Source organism: Lineus longissimus, chromosome 1 (assembly GCF_910592395.1).
Source record: "Lineus longissimus chromosome 1, tnLinLong1.2, whole genome shotgun sequence".
NCBI classification, from domain to species: Eukaryota; Metazoa; Nemertea; class Pilidiophora; order Heteronemertea; family Lineidae; genus Lineus; species Lineus longissimus.
The window spans coordinates 14945233-14966975 of record NC_088308.1 but is presented as its reverse complement, the minus strand read 5'-3'; the positions used below and the strand labels follow the sequence as shown (position 1 = coordinate 14966975).

Here is a 21743-nt window from a genome sequence, read left to right as displayed (position 1 = left end):
ATTGTTTTCAAATGTGGCTGAATATTTTTTAATATTTTTTCATTTTTTACTTTTAATGGAATTAATATAGTTTTCACCGCCAGTTGGCGCTGCAGGCACATTTACTGAATTTTGGCGATTTCAAATTTGGCGGTGGCTCAACTTTTTGCAAGCAGTGCCGCTGATTGGCCGATCGATAGAAGAGATGCCACCATTTAAAAATGGCGGTAGTCGCTGCTTCAATGAAGAGGCGTGAACTTTCTCATGTTCAATCGGTTGATACTCTTTTAATCAACATGACCATGTACCTGAAATTTGTTTAGGTACTGAAAAGAGTCTATATAATTCAGATTTATCGATAGTTTTTTATAATATTGCGGAAATTTTGTGCACAAATTAGCGAAAGTTGGTGCTCGTCTCATGTCATTTTAGAGCGAGAAATTTGTTTCCGTCGATCTCTACCACTGAAAAATCGCTTGCATAGCTTCGAATTTTTGTGAAAATAAGTATCTGAACTTGGTTTCAAATAGTCTAGAGAGTTACCTTTGTGGTGATACATATGGTATGTGATAAATATTTGTGGAATTTGTGAAATTCGGTTTTCAAACGTGCCGATGATGCAAGCGATCTCGCGTGAATTTTGCAAGTCCTGATATGTCGACCGGGTGTCAAAAATCACTCGCCTAAATTCAATTCAAAGATCAAAAATAATATCTGAACTTAGTTTCAAATAGCCTACGCAATTATCATTTCGGTGATATATAATGCATGCATGTAATAATTGATTAATCTGCCTAAAACGCGCTATTAAAACGGCGAAAGATCGTGATATTCTGATAAACGCTCTGGTGGCGGTCGCACTAAATAACGACCGGTAGGGCCCGGCGTCTGGCGGAGAAAAAAGGTTGCGCCCGGAGGTTGAAACGGGATTTTTATGCACTTTTAACTGTATATATATGTTGTTTGGACATGTATTTCTAACAGTTCTGTAACTTTGATGACCAAGCTTGCGCCCAAAGTTGGTAAAATTGATGGTATGCTTGTTTATGGACTGCGCTAGCGACCGGAGAATTCGCCGTCGGCCATTTTGGATACGGTCCCTGAGTTGTTGTGGTTGGCAATTTTGCAACAAATTTCGCCATTTACGTTTGTTTACAATTATTTTGAAAGTCACATTATGACATCGTAGTATGAATTCCACTGCAGTTTCGTTACGCAGCAATGCTCATGTTTTTGGTTTGCAATCCTGTACTGTCTGTACACTGCGCTGTGCATGGCTGTACTGTAGCTGTAAAAAAGACAAAAACCATAGCCTAGCCCTATAAGGCTATAGGACAGGCTTAGAGTATAACTCAACAGGCCCTCATGATTCATTTGATGGACACCTTATTTGATAGTATTTCATCATTAAGTCCACTAGATCCTGTTCTGTCACATGTCGTAGACGATAGACAATTTTCAAAATGTAGTACACCACTCGCTCATCTTTAAGCCCAGCTCTCGGCTCACATCATGTGGGCACGGTTGGCTGTTGAGTGTTATGGTTCAGTCTGTGAGACTAATTTAAAGAGGTTACACTTTTATTTTGAATTGGAAAACAGCCCACAGGACTGACTTTTCACTGAGTAATAAGTGTGCCCTTCGAAGGTTAAGTCTCTTTCTGGATTTGTTTCCATGGATGCCTTGTTCAGGATATCATCTGACCGATGCCTGATCAAGCACAGACTGTATCCGGTGGTGTACATTTCTCCGTCTATGTCACCCTTTTTTATTCAGTCAGTGTTAATTTCTCTTCTCTTTTTTTACAGATTAACTGTTGTTGGTTATTGCAAGAGGAGTCGTTGGCACATTTCAAGTCCAGGAAAGCACTTGCTGTTCCCACATTCAGAGTAAGGTGTGCTTACTCGTTTTACTGCTTTCCATTCCCGGAGAGCGTTATCAAATATCTGCCGCAAGGCAACAAATATCTGCCGCAAGGCGCTTCAAATATCTGCCGAAAGGCATCAAATATCTACCGCACCAATAAAGTTCATTTTGTTAACCAGCTCTTTATCTTCTTTTCTTCACATACAAAAAAGACCGTCCCAAACATTTGGCTGCATCCACTTCATCAATGTCCAGACAACAGTCGGTTCATTTGACCATTGTAAAGCACCAGGCCCCACCTCACAAAATACACTGTAATAATTATGTACCTTGTGTCCATGTGCATGTTATTAGTTCCACCTACGCTGCATGAAGACAAGGACTCCACTCTTTGACATCACGTACCACACAACTCCTTGACGTCATCACACACCCAACTACTGCAACGGCAATAGAAATGACTTTACGTCATAATACCAGGGTGACGTCAACTCAGTACTTCAGCATGCACTGATATAGCAAGAAGGTCTTTCGCATCAGCACTTCTGCGTGCTAGACGTTATAGCTTCACGTTGCCTCATAATAACGGTACCGACACACACTTGGCCCTTGCCTTCACCTATCCATTTCAGCTGAGCGCCAGGCCCTTGGGCCTCTTGTTATTGCATCATGTAACAAATATGAACATAGCTACACAAGGTGTGTCAGGTAATCGGAACAGCCACCCTTCCCTGCGGGTTGTACTAGGTTTTCTCATGGTTTTTTATACGAGGTAGGAGTATAGCAAAAACCTGATCTGAGGATGGTCTTTTTCATGCATGGTTTGTGACTTGAGTCCGCTTTTCTAATGGGCTATCATACAGAAAATGAGCCAATCAGAAGCTGGCTATCAGCCAGACTACGGTAAACTCAAGCCATGCCACAACAGCAAGATCGAGGTAAACAACATGGGAATTGCTAATTGTCTGTCGTTTGGTTTGGCTCATTATCATAATGCAATTTCGGAACTGAGGAACACCACTATCGGTGCTGAGACAAACCAGGCTACTGCGTGATAAATTTCACAAGTTTTCTGTCGGGAATAATTTGTGACCAGTAAGGAGGACAATAATGTAGGTGATGTGCAAACCTAAGGATTATGTCTGATCGGCCTTTTCCTTTTTTTACGTTTTCCTCATTTTGCCTTCCCTGTTCGCCTTTTTCCAACTTTGCCTTTCCTTATAATCTCGCCTTCCCTTGTATATTCTCGCCTTTTGCTTTTTGGCTCACCGTAGGGGAGTCTATACAACAACACTGTGTCTGTTGTCTTATTTTGCCTTATTCCCATTTGGCCTTTTTCCCTTTTCGCCAATTCCCTTATCGCCTTTTCTCATTTTGCCTAATAAATCAGCAGAGGCATGATATGGTAAACTTACTTGTCTAGTGACCCACCAGCTCCCGGAGGCCAATTTTCTTTGTCAGGGTTTAACTGTTTTTGTGTGGTGGGGGGGGGAACAGACTCCGCTTTTACCATGGTGAGTCCGAGATCTTTTTTTTCGTAAGGCCAGGCGGCCTGCTTGGATTTCGCATTCCGGAGAGTAGCTGATGAACGAGAGACACCATATGGGCTTTAATTTTCTGCAACATGATGGGGTGGGATGGGAGAGGTCACCTATTCATTTTGGGGCCGATTTAACATAAATAATGGCTGCCAGGCACCATCTTGGATTTCACATCCTTGACTGTAACTGCAGAACAAGTTGGGGCTTGAATTTTCTGTGACATGATGGGATGGGGTGGGAGAGGTGATTTTGGGCCCGATCCAATATCAAAGATGGCTGCCAAGCGGCCATTATGGATTTCACATCCTGGACTGTTAATTACCCCATGGCCTTGAATAATGTGTGACATGATGGGCTGGGTTTCCCTAATATGTGGCACATTCTGTCATTATTTGTCCAGGAGTCTTTTTACTAGGTATCCCAAGTGCCGACCCGATTCACCAATAACGCATGAGTGAACGTGCACAAACAACCAAATTCATCATTTCTAATCAGCTGTTGTGGTCAAAGTTCTTGATGAATTGTAATAAAAATTATATAAAAAAAACCCTCTGTCTTTCTTCTTTCCAATGGTACCTCCCACAATAGAATTAAATTTTACTAACCTAGAGAAAGTCTACACTTAATTAGCAACGTTTTGGCAGAGAGACACCATTGTTTTAACTTTTGGAGTGCGGGCAATTAGTCAAAATCACACCGGGTTCCTTCAAAACACGCGCGCAAAGTAACCGGAGCTAGAATCAAGTTGCAAATGGTATCATCTTCAAGTTTAAACTTCCTGCTATTGATTCGTATTTTTTTCAAAGAAAAAATATCTACCCATCTAATAGAATTTTTGACTCAAAATGTTCAAATGGCTGGCCAGCCTAAACTATACCACGGATACCTATCATTTTTATATCAGAAAAAAGCTTTTTTCATGAAGAAAAATAATATATTTGTTGCAATTCCATTTTAACAACCACGTGAATGCGCGGCTACGAAAACGAAGAGTAGCTCTGTCAAGATGGCGGCGCCCATGACACCAAATTCGAGGAGACAAGACCACTAATGAATATTCATAGGTTGGAGGGTCGAGGCCTATCAATTAGACGAGTGCATATTTTTTACTCTCAAGAACATATTTGGAGAGGTATTGAAAAAATATTTGTTGTGGCAAGTCTACAGATATAAAGAAATTATTTGACGAAAAAATTAATTTCGAATTTTGCTAATTGGGTAATAGGGGGCGTGTTTTGAGTTTTTTCTGCCAGTTGGCTGAAAAGAGTGGAAATATCAAAGTCTGTCTAATTTGTCGATTATCAAAATATTTCCGTGGTCAATCACCATTTTATTTTTCACCATTTACTTGCCCGACTGTCCGGAATAACATAATCTAAATTTCAGATTCACAACACCACGCGTTCTTTGATGCGTCGCTGTCAAACATTGACAATTTAACTGCTAAAAGGCTTAAAAAATCAATTGTGGTCTTGTCTCCGAGTGGTGCACAAACTCCACGTTCAGATGAATCTGACGACAAACTAAGGCAGATTTTCGATGAAATAGGTAAGGATGATGTTGTAAAATATGAAAAGTTACTGTACATGTAAATATATTTGTGTTTATACCGGATATAATTTCAGAACTGAGCAGTCTTTGCTGCCGTTTTGAAGGCAAGTCATTCAAGCTTGAAAATGAAGCTGGATCTATGCATTTCTCCGCTAGAAATCTGCAATCATCGGGCTTGATAAACAAAACTTATCCTTCATATTAATTCATGATAAAGTGCACAAACTATATATTCTGATAATTCTAAAACTTTTGAAGTAGATGAGATATTTAGAATGCATTAGACGATTGAAGCTAAACTTTCAGATTCCGCTATTGAAAATTTCTGTGACGATCCAAGCTATTTTTAGGATCACGTGATCTGAATAAGTGGCTCTCATTGGTCACTGACTGATGTTTGTCAACAAGCCCATGTGCTTTTTACTGGACTCCCACCTCTTTTGTGTATTCATTTGATGTCTGGTGTTTTTTTAATAGTATTTTGTGTTCTTCATTTGATAAATTGTGTTGAATGATCTATAGGCTTATATCCAATTTCTGTATTGGATTGAAGTGGTACAGCGTAGGCATACTTACTCTAGTCTTAATTGTGTTAAACATCGTTATGATGTCACCCAGCTACACTTGGAGGAAAGAAGAAATGAATAAACACCCTAAAAGATATTATTTAAAACATATTTATTTTCTGAATAATGAAGTGTACATTTGGTGGGTGAAACTGGAACTAATGGTACTCCTGTATTCCATTTTCAGGTGATGGTGTAGAGAAAAGGTTGGAGGCAAGATTCGCAACATCAGAGCGTGGGCGACCTCCGTCTCTACCTGATGACCTATCCAACTTTATATAACCTCATTGTTAGCAGTAGTAAGAGTGCATGTAAATGTACTTACTTAACTTGAGTCCTCCTCTCAAAAATGAGAGCTATGCAAAAGTTGTTGATCTCTGCATTTTTTGAAGGTTATCAAAATTATACCCAAAAGGCTCTAAGATTCTCCAGGTTTCCTACTGAACTGCTGTTAAGTGTATTATGTTTACTGAAAGGTTGTATCCTAGTGAAAGCATACAGAAAATTTCATGCAGTTATCTTATGCGGTTCAAAAATGGGGGCTCAACAAAATGTGCTGTTCTCGGCGTTTTTTGAAGATTATCAAAATTATACCCAAAAGGCTTCAAAATATCCAAGGTTTTCTACTGTACTGCTTTAAAGTATAATATGTACACTGAAAGGTGGTATCCTGATAAATACATACAGAAATTTTCATGCAATTATCTCTTACAGACTTTTTTTAATGATTTTTAGCTCAGCTGACTAAGTCAGCCGAGCTTGTCAAATAAGTTGTTCAGTGTCGCCGTCTGTCCATCCATCCATCCATCCATCCATCCATCCATCCGTCCGTTAAACCCATGGTGCACATTTTGTAACCGTAAGACCTAGAGACTTCAATTTTGCATTTCTGGATACTTCTGGTCAAACTCTACTTTCAAAACAAAATTTGTCGCCATTCGACCTACTTCCTGCGAGCGAGAGTGCATGAAGGAAACTGGCCTATATCGGCCTAGGAGCAGCAGAATTAGTCGAAATATGCTCTAATATTAAGATAAAATTCTTGAAAATCTATTTTATTGAGAAAAAGTTCAAAATTTTAACAGGAGAGGGCGCTACCTGCCTTTTAATTATTTCTGCCGATTCAAATTCCCGCCCGATGACGTCAGCCATCAATGAAGTCTCCTATTTGCCAGTTCTCAAAACATGGCAGCTACACAACAAAAGCAGTAGCTCCAGGAATAAATCACTGTTAACTTCAGCTTCGTAATCGATTGTACCCCCACTTTATTGTGTTTTGTGTGGTGTTTCTATTCAATCAACGATGTAAGGCCTTATTATGTTGGTTTTAATTGAGAAGGTGCATTATAAGCGGCGTACGAAATACCGAAGCGGAGACAAAATGGCGGCATGTTGTTTACGCTATGTGCAATAATCTTGGAGCTCCATGACACTCAAGTACCCAATTTTCTGCTTAAAAAGTAGTCTGGTAGGCGATATTATCACTAGTTCGTTTCAGTGGTAGTCATAAGGTCTTTAGGGACTAAATTCAGAAATTAGTTCTTGAATATTTGGCGACATTTCTGTGAAAACGATATCGGAAGTGCATGCTCTGTTCGCGATGACATCGCCGATGTATTTTGAAGTGGAGAATTCCCACAGTATGTGCAGTGAATCGGCATGATTCTGTTCGCCTATTATGTTTTAGTTCTACGATTCTTTCATGAGTAAAAAGTAGACATTCTAAGCAATACAATAATGTCACTCCCATAAAAATTGATTGGAAATTGAGGGAGCTACGGCATTCTCTTCGGCAACTGGCAGCGCTGAAAAAATACATTGCATACTGTACAATACCAAATGGCACATTTTAAAAAGCGCTCATTGGACAACGTAGGGAATCACCAGAAATGACGTCATCGCTAGTCTAAATAGAAAACTACGGTGGCGCAGTAGAGCACAAGAAAAGGTTTAGCATTAACTTCGTCATGCAAGCTTCAGCAACAAAACGATTTCTCATGAATGATTTATTTGATCATCATCAGCTTGTTTCCCCTGATAGATAAAAAAATGATTTCCAATTTCCATCAAAGTTTTCTATTTTGTGTATAGTCACATGTTATTTAACTGGCAAGGAGCCAAGCAGTTTTGAATATTCGCGGGAAAAAACTTCGTACTTGTAAACGAGGCTATGACAATGAGTATCCTCATTCATGGCATAAACTTCATGTTTCGGTAAATATTTTCATACAATGATTTCATCCGAATTATGGTCAGGATTGAGGAATGAACAGTGGCATAATTATGTCAACCAAAAATATTGGTACCGTAGTGAACGCAAAAGGATATCAAATACCATGGAGCATGCCATTTTCATGCATAATGAACTAAACACCGGGAAGAGTTTAATGATATTAACTCAGCTGAGCGCCAGGCCCTTGGGCCTCTTGTTTGAAATTTAGTGAGTTGCAGCAGAACCCGCTGTTTTTTATCGTAAGTCAATTTTGCCCCTGGGAGCATATTTAGCACATATTTTAGGCAATTTCCAATCACCTGAAGACCAAGAAAATAAATAGAATTACACACAACCTCCATCTAATGTAGGAAAACCAAAAAGATGGACAATCAGAGGTCAATATTTTTACTTAGCCCCCCTCAAATATGCCCCCGAGGCCATTTTGGCTTACACCTCGGTGCATTTGGGAGCATTTTCAAGGAGCTTTTTTGAAAAAAGTATGAATGCCATTGCCCTTATCTCCCATAAACCTTCTGTCTGGGGTCCATATTCCAGGAAAAAGCCATTAAAATGGATATTTGAGGCTTAACCTTCATTTCTGAGGGGTGGCAAAAGTGCTTTTTCTCAGTTTGGGGGGGGGGGACCTTACCGACCAAAGTGAAAAAAATTCATAATTCGCTTATTTTTTGGCCGATTTTAAAAAATGAGGTACCATATTACTCAGAATTCAATTCCTCATCCAATGAAACACCTGAAGACAAACTGAGATAGTTTTCAAAAAATCACTTGGGATACCTATTTTTACTAAGGTAAGTAAGTGTGATATAGGCATATCACTATGTTTACAAATTTGAGGTTGAAAGAGACCGACCAGACACTTTCCATGTTGTGTACATTGTACACAAGTATTTCAGCTGTGCACCTTGCCAAGGTCAACAAAAAATTTGTTGGCTATTCATCCTAAAAATGCAGGTCATAGATTTTTTTGCTTCTGATTTTCAGAATGGTTACCAGAGTATGCAGCATATCACACGTTGGATACAACAGAGCTACAAAAAGATATAGATAAATACATGGCTGACTTTGACAAGAAAAAACTGGAGGTAATTTGTTTATTTATTGAAAATTCATGGATGCCACAAACTAGTTATACAACCCAGTATGGCTGTCCAGACACAAAGAAAAATTAGGAATACAAAAACAGTGATTGGGCAGCTGATGAATTAAGTTACCCTTGAAAACAGTTGCTTTCTAATACATATATCCGGGACAGATTTCAGATATCTTTGGATTTCGTACTGTCTCCTCTAATGCCATGTAATAAGAGAGATGAACGATGAGCCGTAAATTGTCCTCAGGCACACGTGATATTTAAGAATCATGGCCAATGAGTTGTACAGTTTTCCACTGGGTTCAGTGTACTTTGGACAGTTTGGTTGTATGACTCGTTGGCCAGACCAAATGAACAGTTTCGAGTCCTGGGTGTTCTGCTTGGTCAGACCAAATGAACAGTTTTGAGTCTTGGGTGTTTTGCTTGCCTAGATCAACATTAAATGCTGTTAAGTCTAATCTGAAGCAACAAAGTGGTTGTACGACTCTTCTGTTGCCAATCAATGCCCAACTCTGGTCTCGCCTTTGGAAAATGACACAACTTGTAATTATGTTTAAAATATACAATACACCAACAGATGATTATAGCTCGGGATAGGGTGTTCCATATCTGGATTGATGTAACTTTGAAATTTACTTCATAAATGTTAAGATGAAAATGGGGGTGGAGTATATGGTCAGCATGAGGTAGATTTAGTTGTAGTAGATAAGCTGGTCTGCGATTGAGTCTTATGTTTTAGAGCTACATCCATAAATAATAAAACAGGCTTTGAAATAGGCTCGCCTTTCACATAGGGTAACCCAGTTTGAATTTTGATATGACTGCAATTTTTTTATAGCCCCTGTACTGATACTATAATGTTGAAGGTTGTTTACATCAGCAGCGGATAAGCGTTAACTAAGCAACCATAATCAATAAGTGATAAAATTGTACAATGATAAACCGTTGCAAGCATTTCTCGAGGAACCCAACATGACAGTCTTTTGAGAAAATATAACCTCTGGTTAACAGATTAACTAACTCTTCCGTGGCCCACGATCTGTTACAAAGTGACTTGAATTGTCTAGCAATTAGGTCTATCACATGGAAACTCAATTTCAAAGCGGTGAAAAGTAAAGAAGTAATTTTTTCGTCCTGTCGGCCAGCTGGCAACCACACACGTCTCACTCTTAATAACGAACTCATCAGCAGAGGTTCCTCTCACAAGCACCTTAGAATGATCTTAGATGAAAATCTCAACTTCAATGAGCATCTCACTAAACTTATTGTCAAATGCAATCACATGTTCAACCCAATGAAAGCTCTCACAACCACTGTCCAATCATGTCATCTCGAAAAGATGTTTGTCTCATTTAACCTCCCTCACCTAGAATTCGGATATATGCTCTTTGGTTCTTCAAGCCAAAATCTAATCTCGCAACTTGATAAAATTCACTACAGAGCGGCACTCATTGTCAGCGGCTGTATCCATGGAACCAACACACAGAAAGTCTTTAAATGTCTTGACTGGTGTCCTCTCTCCACCAGACGGAAGGAAAAAAAGTTAGCTCTCATGTATGATCTTCATCACAATGCTCTTCCTAATTATGTAGAACAGTTATTTACTGCATACCGTAATCCTGCACCAGTTCGGAGACTTAGAAATACTAGCCAATTTCGCTTACCTCACAACATGTCTCAAAGACTTCGTAAATCAACGGTACCTAGTGCAATCAAAGCCTGGGATTCAGTTCCTCTTGACATCAGACAATAATTCACAAAGAATTCTTTTAAATACAGTCTTAAGATTCACCTTAGTGGTCGTAAAAATCTCCTGGTTTCAACTAAGCTGGATCTATGCTGATCAAATGAAGTTTCTTTAAATAGAACCAGAGCTGACTTGGTTTTCAACAGCCATTTCTTTTCCCACAATTTTACTACCGTCACAAATCCCTCATGCAAGTGTGGATATCATGCACAGATTACTAGGCACCTTCTTCTGCAATGCCCTCTATTCCTGGCTAAATGCCGTGTGTTCTTTGATGACCTTGGACAGCTGCCCTCCTTCAATTCTCAACTATTCAACTCTCTTAGATGGTGCGAGAAGCTAGACATTTTACTTTACGGCCACGGCCTATATCCTCTTTCCACAAATAAGCTGATTATAGCTAGGTCTTCAAATTTTATTAATGAAATCATAAACTTCCTTAAAAATTAATCAATGTTGACATCTCTAGCTTCTCACCAATACTTTCTCTATGTTTTTATTTATATTTCATAACCTTTCTTAATTTTTCTCCTCATGCAGGCATACTTTGATTTTTATGTTGACGTTGCCATTACTGTATATATCTGTATTGTTAAATTTTGTTTCTATGCCCTGAGCTAATAATGCATTGCATCAGTCCTGGGCTTCTATCTTTATGTAACCTGTAAATACTTTAGTTAATAAATCAAAATTATGTCTAAAAAAAACCCAGATCAATGGTAGACATTACCAGCTATTGGGGGGCTGGCCAATTAAGCCACTGAGTGCACATGTTAAATTGGTCCTGGCAGGCCTAATGGAAAATTCAATAGGAAATATCACTAAAGTTGGCTTCTCAGGTGGGGTGTTAAAATAATCACGACTCCTCACTTCTGACACAATTCTATATATATCAAGGAATTTGCAGACAAAAAATTGTGAAATTTTCGTAAATTTTGGCTGAATTATTTGACCCTAAATTATCAAAAACCCTCATTAGGTTTCCAGAGCCTTTGATCCCGATTCGGATTTTATTTTATCTTCCCTCAAGATCGTCTATTGTTCCCGACCGATCGAGAGCCTAATTCCTCAACCCCAAAACAATATCAAGGAGGCTGATCCATAGATCAGGGCCTAATTCTAAACAATGCAGTCTGTGTCATCCGAGGTAGAGATTAATTACCAGTATATGTACTGTCACTGTTTAGTGTAGCTAGGACTACTCTAACTGGAAGCATGGTTGATTTTTGAAAATAGTGACTTTGATGAACAAAAATATTGCAAAGATTGTAAAAGTTATTTTGTTCTTTTTACGCTTTATATTTGGGCCAATTTTGTTTGAACTTTGACAAACTGATTATTGCATCTGTGACTGCATGAATATATGAGCAGTTTTTTGCAGCGAAGTGTCTCATCTTACAAAAAAAGAGGATTTGGTAGCACTATCTTTGCAATAATCCACAAAATATAGTGTTTTAATATTGGTCGAAGTCTTGCCTAAATTTTGTTGAAACCACTGACATTCCCCTTTCATGGAGTCCTGACAAAACTTTTCAAACCTATTCTACAGTAAAGCGCAACAAATGGACATTGAAATATAGTCAACATACCAATAAAAAGTTGACATGCGACCCTCTTTTAAAAAATCAAAGACATTTAATTTTTGATTAGCCTTCTTAGTAAATCCACTATTCCAGAACATTTGAAGTTCCAATTTTAAAAAGTAAAAGTACTGTAATTTTTACAAATAATTTTAATTTTACAGTTCCAAAATATTGTGCACTATATACTATAGAACGGAAATATTTCGCGTGCAGATTATTTTTTGCGAATTTCACGAGTAGGTAAGGCTTCCGAAAATATTCTGCCGTGAAAAATCTCTTTTAGCTTGACATCCAAGTCATTTTTGCCACGTTTCCACATGGGCACTGAATACAGCTTGGGCCAACAATGCCTACGTGTATACCCCACACAATTAACACTTGTCATAATTACACCTTACTTAAGGCGAGACTTTTTTTAGCTCAGCTGACAAGCTGAGCTATTCATATGAGTAAATGGTAGAATGAATGTCAGTCCGTCCGTCTGTCGGGCCGTCTGTCTGTCGGTCCGTCTGTCGGGCCGTCCGTCCGTCCTTTTTAACAGGCACGTTTCAAAACTATGGCGGATAGGCGATAGATTTTCCCTCTGAGGCGTTGAGACCCTTCAGGACTCCTGAATAGACCAAATGTGGGTCCGGCAGGATGAGCGGTTTGGCCACTAGGTGGCACCGAGCGAAATTTTCCAAAAACTTTTCCAGCAGCTGATTTCTCTTAATTCTTTAACTTGGGGATCATGAATCAAATATAATCTTATAGAGCAAAGCTTTCTATTTCATTATCAATAGGCGTGGTTCATGAATTTCTCACCAGGTGGTGTTACTGGCGCAATTTAGTGAGCACCCCCCAAAAAGAGCATTTTAAGTTTCGCGCGAGTTATCCCACGTGCAATCACACGTGCAGCGAACGTCACGTCTCGGAGTCTGCGCAGTTCAGACCTGAGGAGACCATGCTATGGAATAGATCGCGTTCTGTCAATTCAGAGGTAAGTTCTCATTAAATTCACAATTTCATAGGCGATAATATTTGGCTGCTTGTGTTATTGCATGTTGATGACATTAGGGAAGGCTTGGATTGTTTAATTGGATGTGATTAATTTGAAATAGTTCGTCGACGATCGTTGAAAAACGATCTGCGAAATGCAGCTTGGTCTGAGAAACTATGTCAAAGTCCGGCTTTAAATCATGGATTACTCAACAAATAACTCTTGTCACATAGCAGAACTAATGTGAATAAACAAGACAATAATAAACATTGTTCTGATATCATCGGGTAAGGTTGCCAATGTACAGAAACAGTGTAATTGAGGATCGTCTCCGGCGATTTGAAATGTCAACAAACAATAAATGCGATAGCTGATTCACACTGACACATGCACACTGTACATAGCACAATGCTTCAAACGGGGCCGATTCATCACTCTTATCACAATGGGTGATTTCAAAGTCAGTTTTTAGATTTAGTTTTAAAACTAAATGGAACACTAAAACCAGCATTGAAATGAAGTGGGTTTAAGTTTCATCATATTTCAAAGTCGGTGTTTGTTGGTTTTAGCATTATGTCCGGTTTTAGCTTAAAGCTAAGGGATGGTTTTAGTGGCAAAAACTAACACCGGGACTAAAACTAAAACTCTCCACAACACCAGAAATGAAATCAGTTCTGGTGTTAGTTTTGACACTCAGATTTAGCATTATCCTATTTCAAATTAGGTTTTAGTTTCACACTGAAACCAATTGGAACACCAAGGTCTGATCTTAATCCCAGCTCGGTGTTATATTTGGAAGTTTTGTAGTGCATTTTGTATTACCAATAAAACTAACACCTTAGGCATTAACACCGAGTGGATTTCAAAGTTGGTGTTGGTGTTAAGAAGGGAAAAAAATCATGTTGTTTGTACCATTTCAAGGAGTAGTTGCTGGTATTTTGAACGCTGATGGGAATGATGATGTACGTGACAGAAGACGACCAAATTTGTATTTCTGACAAATGTTTTCAATGTTTTGACAATTTTTATTTGAGGCGTCTGCTAAAATTCTTGTCAGGCAAGATCAGAAGCGGTTACAATAGGGAAACAACAGTAACAACGACAACAGCATGCATGTTTGGTTTTTCCAAGGTTTTATCTCTGTCCATCTTGGTGTTAGTTTTACCTGCAGAATAAAACCTCTTCTTAGTTTCAGCCCAGGTTTTAGGTGTTTAGATAAAACCAGGTGTTGGTGTTAAACTAAAACCTCGAATTGGTCTTATCAAGACATAGGTTTTTAGGGGTAGAAATTAAGAATAAAACTGACACTAACACCCAACACTAAAACCAAAACCAACATTGAAATCACCCAATGTATTCTCAATCATATCAATGAACTTCCTTGATCATTCGGCCCTAGCGCCTTATCAGTTGTTGTTGGCCTTGTATTTGATATAAAACTTGGCTAGCTTAGCTATCTATCAAAATTAAAATGTTATCTCCTCATGTTTTGCAGGAATGATCTGCAGCTGCATTTGAACATATTTGGTGACCACATCACAGATGACCAAGAGAGAAGATCGAGCTATGACTTTGCATATCCCATCGACTTCGGTGTTCACCAGTGCAATCATCAGAAGAGCCAGTCAATTCTAGTATTCAAGTATTTCATTCTGTAATACTTACCTCAAAATTGACTAAATAAAGAAAACCGCAAGTGGCAGTTGGTTAAAAAGATCAAGTCTATCTGTTTAAAGTTTTTACTTGCTATCAACATTTCAATGGTGGCATTCTGCTAAGGTTTGTTAAGAGTTTCACTTGACTTAAGCAGGGTGTACACTAGTAAAATATTAGCAACATTTTACCAACATTTTACCAACATTTTACCAACATTTTTACAACAATTTTGCAACAAGCCCTTCAAGGCCCTGTGTACACTAGCAACAAAATTGCAACAAATTAGCAACATCTTTACAACATGTTGGTAAATTGTTGCAAACTTTTTAGTGGGAACAAAGGGGAATATGTATTTGTGAGGGAAAATGGATGATTCCAAGGAGAGAAGATGTGTTTTGAGTGCATCTGCAGCAATTTTAGCTGACTTTGTTGAGAGACGGAAGAGGCAGCGAAATAACCAAAGAGAATATGGACCAGGCCCTGGATCAAAATGAGGGTGGATCATGGGGCATACCACTGCCTGTTAAAGGAGTTGCGGCTGACTGACAAGCCGTCATACAAAATCTTCCTGCGAATGGATGAAACTTCTAGAAGGTTTCATCACCCTAAGTAAGACACTCACTTGAGAGTTGCTATACCTGCTTCTTGTTCAAGTCACATGACCTCAGGTAGATCACATGACGCAAATCCTATTTCTGATTGGCTGAAGAGTTTGCAACATTTTTACAACATGCAACAAAGAATTGCATTGCATTTAATTTGCAACAATTTTACAACAATTTTACAACATGTTGTTAGACGCGTTTTGCTCTGTACACACTACGCAACATTTTTGCAACATTTGTTGCAACTGGAAATGTTGTAAAAATGTTGCTAATATTTTACTAGTGTACACAGGCCTTTAGGCAATAATAGAGTTGGGTAGAGCATTTTGTTGATGTTACCCTTTTAGTTAGGGAAACTGGTGCCTTCTGCATTAGGTGGACCCAACTTGCTCATCTGTCACACCGGCCTCACACGTCGGCAGTAGAGTTTAAGGTCCAGTCTGCGAGATTTACCCATTTCTACCCAGCCAAAAGCGGGTGATTGGGCTAGTCTCTCCATGTGATTCAATTCGCATGTATTCTTGTGTCCTGTGCTGAAAGGCTCCCTCCACAAGGGCAGACTACATCCGGTGGCACTAAAGTATGGAAGAAAGACAGAAGACGACCAATTTGTGAAAAGGATCATCATCATCATCATCATGGTAACAGCTGAGGATGAATCATGTTGCTGTGTGTAGAATTGATGGTCCAATATAGGTTAGGTTATCTGTTTGCGCACACATTGCAAGGGTGGAGCTTGCTTGAAGTAGATTGCGCCAGTCTACCGTAATTCACTGTTACACATCCAGAAGCTAATATCCTTAGGCTTTGAGTCCTTAGTTTAGTAGAGTTTGACGAGTAATGTAATATATACAAACAACGCAGCAACAACTCAGCTGAGCGCCAGGCCCTTGGGCCTCTTGTTATTAGTTGGTGCTCGGATTTTTGGAGGAATATATTTTTGAGGAGGACGAAAAACAAAAACAAAAGAAAATGCTTTTTGGCTCACCGTAGGGGAGTCTATGTAATACCGCAGTGTCCGTCGTTGTCCGTCGTGGTATCCTATTTCAAAAACGGGCACGTTTCTTAACCGCTAGGGCTATGAACTTGAAACTTTGTACACAGCACCCCCTAGGTCAGGTGACCTCTGACACTGAATTTCAGTCCGATCTGATTCTCAAGTTGGCCACCAGGGGGCCAAATGTCGATATCTAAAAAGTGTGATATCTCGCTTATTAGTGACTTTTTTTTCGATGAAACTTGTGTTGTAGGTACTCATAGCAAATATACATCTTATATCATACGGGTTTTTAATTTGACCTACTTTTCAAGTTCACAGAGGTCATATGGCATAAATTGGCCGTTAGAGTGTAAACTATGGCACGTTTCTTAACCACTAAAGCTATGAACTTGAAACTTAGTACATATAACCCCCTATATCACATAGCCTCTGGTGCTGAATTTCAGTTTGATCTGATCCTCAACTTTGCCACCAGGGGGCCAAAAGTGGAAATCTAAAAAGTGTGATATCTCGCTTATAAGTGACTTGTTTTCGATAAAATTTTATGGTAGGTACTCTTAGGAAGAATACATCACATATCTTACGGGTTTTCAATTTGACCTACTTTTCAAGGTCACAGAGGTCATATGGCGTAAATTGGCCGTTAGAGTGTAAACTATGGCACGTTTCTTAACCACTAAAGCTATGAACTTGAAACTTGGTACATATTACCCCCTACATCACATAGCCTCTGGTGCTGAATTTCAGTTTGATCTGATTCTCAACTTTGCCACCAGGGGGCCAAAAGTGGATATCTAAAAGTGTGATATCTCGCTTATAAGTGACTTGTTTTCGATAAAATTTTTATGGTAGGTACTCTTAGGAAGAATACATCACATATCTTACGGGTTTTCAATTTGACGTACTTTTCAAGGTCTCAGAGGTCATATGGCGTAAATTGGCCGTTAGAGTGTAAACTATGGCACGTTTCTTAACCAGTAAAGCTATGAACTTGAAACTTGGTGCATATAACCCCCTACATCAGATAACCTTTGATGTCGTATTTTGGCCTGATCTGATTCTTTATTCAGCCACCAGGGGGCCATAATGGAAAAAGGAAGAAGTGCAATATCTTGCTTATTTGAGTGAATTGTTTTCGATAAAATTTTTATGGCAGGGACTTCAAGCAAGGATACACCGCATGTCCTACGATTTTTGGATTTGACCTCCTTTTCAAGGTCACAGAGGTCAAATGGCGTAAATTGGCCATTAGAGTGTAACTATGGCACGTTTCTTAACTGCTTAAGCTATGAACTTGAAAGTTGGTACATGTAACCCCCTACATCAGATAATCTCTGACACCGAATTTTGGCCTGATCTGATTCTTGATTTGGCCACCAGGGGGTCAAAACTGAAAAAGTAGGACGTGCAATATCTCGCTTATTAATGACTTTTTTTCGATGAATTTTTTATTGCAGGGACTCTTAGCAATCTCACGATATTGATCTTGTGGATGTCATAGACAATTTTTGGTTGGATCATAAACTTATATATACTGCCCTGTCTTATTACTTGACATCAATACACATCTAAAAAAAGTCTTCATGCCTGATTGTGTTCACCATATTCACCTCTAAACTAAGCATGATCCTGCCTACTAAAATATGTATACGGTGAGCACAATGGCCCCTGGCCGTTTCATTTCCAAAGATTTTATGGTCTCGAAAAAATGATCGGATTTCTCACAGTTGGAGGTAAGGATAAAAATAAAATTGTCGCGCTTGGGATCTTATTGGTGTGTGGACGCCATGTTGCGTTCTCAGCTGGTTCTGACTCATATCAATAGACTGGTTCTCGTCTTAATATCTACTGCGGATGCATTAGGAAGGGACAAGAACCAGTCTAGGTCTGGCAGAGCTGGTCTGGCATTCACACTTTCGATTTGAATGATCAATCCGACGAAGCCAATTTTAATTTAATCATGTCGAATTTTGATTGTGAAAAAAATATTTTTGATCTTTTAAGTTACTGTCAGGCGTCGGGGCTCAAAATAAAAAAACGTTTTTTTTTGTTGTAAAATTGGTGATGTTCGAATCGGCAGATCCGAGACTGGCTAGATATAAATTTTTGTTTTTCTTTTCTTACTTCGGACATCGGTACGTCGGCAGATCCGAGCACCAACTAATAAATAAAGTCTCGCCTTAACAACTTTTGCTTGATTTTTGCTCATATTTTACACTACAGTCCCCATACACTAAGAGCTTCAAGTCAAAATAGACAGTTTGAATATTCTTGGAAAAGAATTCTTCACTCGCAAAAATATTTTTGTCGCAAATGATATGTACATCATGAGGCCTTCGCGAAAAATATATACCACAGATATTTTCCGTTCTACAGTAACAACTGCGCACAGCAATTGAACACGTTGGAGTGATCAGTCGAATGCGTATAACACTGCGACTTGCTGAAGACGGGGGTACTCTAACTGATCTGCAAATCCACAGTACTTTACCGAACGATAAGAACCAGGCAAGATCGACAAAAATGCCTTACTTTTTATAACTCTAAATTCATTATTCTTCAGTCAATTTCAAAATTTAAAAGAGGTATTTGTGATAAAGATATGCTAATATATCTTCTATCACAAATAGCTCTTTTAAATTTTGAAATAGTGTGCTAGGCCTCCCATTGCTGGAAATGAGGGGTTAGAGCACCGGGCTTATAACCAGGAGGTCGTAGGTTCGATAACCAGGCGGATCAACACTGTTTCATCTTTGTGTCCTTGGGCAAGATGCATAACCCTACTTGCTACCCAGGAGTAAATCAGAACGAGGCTTGCGTGGGAAGTTAACCTGTGATAGACCAGCATCTTAACCTGGGAGAGTAATACAGTCGCCTAATGCTACGGAAACCGGGATAAGCTCTGGCCGAATGAACCGTTGCGGCTCAGGCAATAGCCCAGCAGACTTCAACTTGAACTTAACAGATAGTGGACATGCTTATTCCTCAGTAAAAGTGAGTCTGCGAGTTCACGTTTTTAATATATATCCACAAGATATTGTCTGTGAGACAGGTGGTGCATTACTATTGTTCGAAAAAATCATGAGAACTGTCTTTACCAAGATGAAAGTATTTAACCAATTGCTGCCCACCTTTCACTTTCAGTCGGTGCAAGATCATTGCAAACCCTTTCCTTGGTCTCTTGCAGATCATCACTACTTTCTGATAACGAAATATCATCAGTAAAGAGGTTAGTAGGGTGCGAGCTGCCCTCAGTTATATCATTGATGTATATCAAGAATAAAATTGGCCCCAGAATTGACCCTTGCAGAACCCCAGATTCATTCTTTATAGTATGTGAATGTTACCCTCTGCGATCTGTTTGTAAATACGATTTAAACCATTTTAGCGAAGCACCTCCAACTCTATTCTTTAAAGCTTAACTAACAGGTTACAGAACCACACCTTGGCGAAAGATTTACTGATATTTACCCACTGAGCTTTACCCCTTTTTAGCTCACCTGTCGGGTGAGCTAATACGATACCGCGGCGTCTGGCGTCCGTCGTCGTCGTCGTCCGTCGTTAACTTTTGACAAAATCGTGGCACGTTTCTTAACCGCTTGACCCAGAAAGTTCATACTTGGTGTGTGGGTACCCCTAGGCAAGACCTTCCTTCAGAATGAAAATCAGTGCTCTTTGAAAACCTATTTTTGTCATTTTGAAGCTTATTTTTAAAGCTAGAGCGATGAAAATTTTATGGTGGGTGTATCTAATAAAGGTACATCACATATCACACGGGTTTTTGAATTGACCTTCATTTCAAGGTCACAGAGGTCGAACTCTAAAATTTCTTTGATCATGGCACCTGTTTTTGCTATTGGTCATAGACTCTCTAAATTTGATATGTAGACACCTATTGGGCATCTCTACATGTTGACACAGATTTAGGTCAGTGTGACCTACTATTCAGGTATAAGTAGGTCAAGGTTAAAAAAGCCCATTTTCTTTATTCCAGCAGATTGAAGTTTGAAATGAAGTTTTAGAGGTCAGCCTGATATAGAGGTTTCGATATTAAATAGATTAATTAGTCTCCGCCATCGGCTGAGACTTTTGTATTAGGGTATTATTCTCCTCAAGTTATTCTCCTCAAGAAATTATTCCAGCAAACTCTCGTCTCCAGGTGAAAGCTTCATATGTACATGAACACGGCAATGCATTGCAAAACATCGATAAAACGAGGGTGTCCATGAACTAAGAAGTCAATCTGGGTTACAGCCGCGAAAGTGCTATGAGCATGCATAGCGCAATACATGTAAATTTTTAACCAATAAACCTCGCCATACCGACACGATGACTGGTGCCCCGCGTTATGTGTATTACATATTGGCTGCACATATGGAGGAACATAATGGATAAAGACCAGGGACTAGTCTACACCATCGAAGCATTTTTCTATAATACCGGTAAATATAATATAATATTTGGAGTTTATGGGCTATGAAATAAGAAAAAACGGCAGTGAATTAAAGCGGCTGAGTTTCAAGAATGTGTTCTTCCCTTCTGGACACTTTATGTTGCCTTGATCAGTCGTATTTCGCACATAAACCATCGCTCCGCTGAAGTGAAAGTGCGATGTTTTTGTTTTGTTTTTGTCAACATGCATGGCTGTGTGCATTCACGGCTGATCATCCATGCACTGTATTTGGTCGGAGAGCATTTTTAGTTCCTGGACGTTTAGTTAGTCCACGTTATTCGGTGAAAATGTGCTGTAGGCCTACCGACGTGGATCTATAGCACTTTCCACAGTATGTGGCGAATTTAAGTCGGCCTGTGGCTCATATCTTTATTTACCTCTTGCAGTAACCATGTCATCGCCGCCATCATCATCATCATCATCAGCTTCACCCTTGAAGATAACGTACTCCACAACCACAAATTACACCACCCCTTAAAAGTAAACTTCATCACCAACTTCAATGACATCATCCCCATCACCCTTGAAGAGATCGTCCACAAGCTCAAATCACACTACCCCTTCGAAGAAAACGTCGTCGTCGTCATCGTCACCAGCCACGCCAAGCAAACAGGAAGTTGTCGTTGGAACGCAGCATAACAACAAACGGGCCATTTCAACCAAATGGCAATAAAAACAATAAAAGCCACCCAAACATTTTTGGGATGAGTATACTGCAAACCTAATCGCAATCATAACTATTGTCAATGATATATATTGCTTGAAATACACCAGCAATCAATAAACAAAATTAATATTATTCATTTATATTTATTCATTCATTCCTTCCATTCATACGAAGCGCACATTCAACTGCGGCTTCACATCCCTTCCTCAAGGGCTCATCTCAAA

The 21743-nt window shown here is 39.2% G+C and overlaps 1 protein-coding gene across 3 annotated transcripts in view; it reads left to right on the top strand.

Annotated features, from left to right (window-relative positions):
* The window catches only part of LOC135488696 (ribosomal RNA-processing protein 7 homolog A-like), a 185439-nt gene that overhangs the window by 56769 nt on the left and 106927 nt on the right, over positions 1-21743 (top strand). For all 3 annotated transcript variants that reach the window (XM_064773402.1, XM_064773418.1, XM_064773409.1), the window contains one exon: positions 8721-8821. In XM_064773402.1, coding sequence (XP_064629472.1) covers positions 8721-8821 — 101 coding nt within the window. The remainder of the gene's footprint in view (positions 1-8720; positions 8822-21743) is intronic.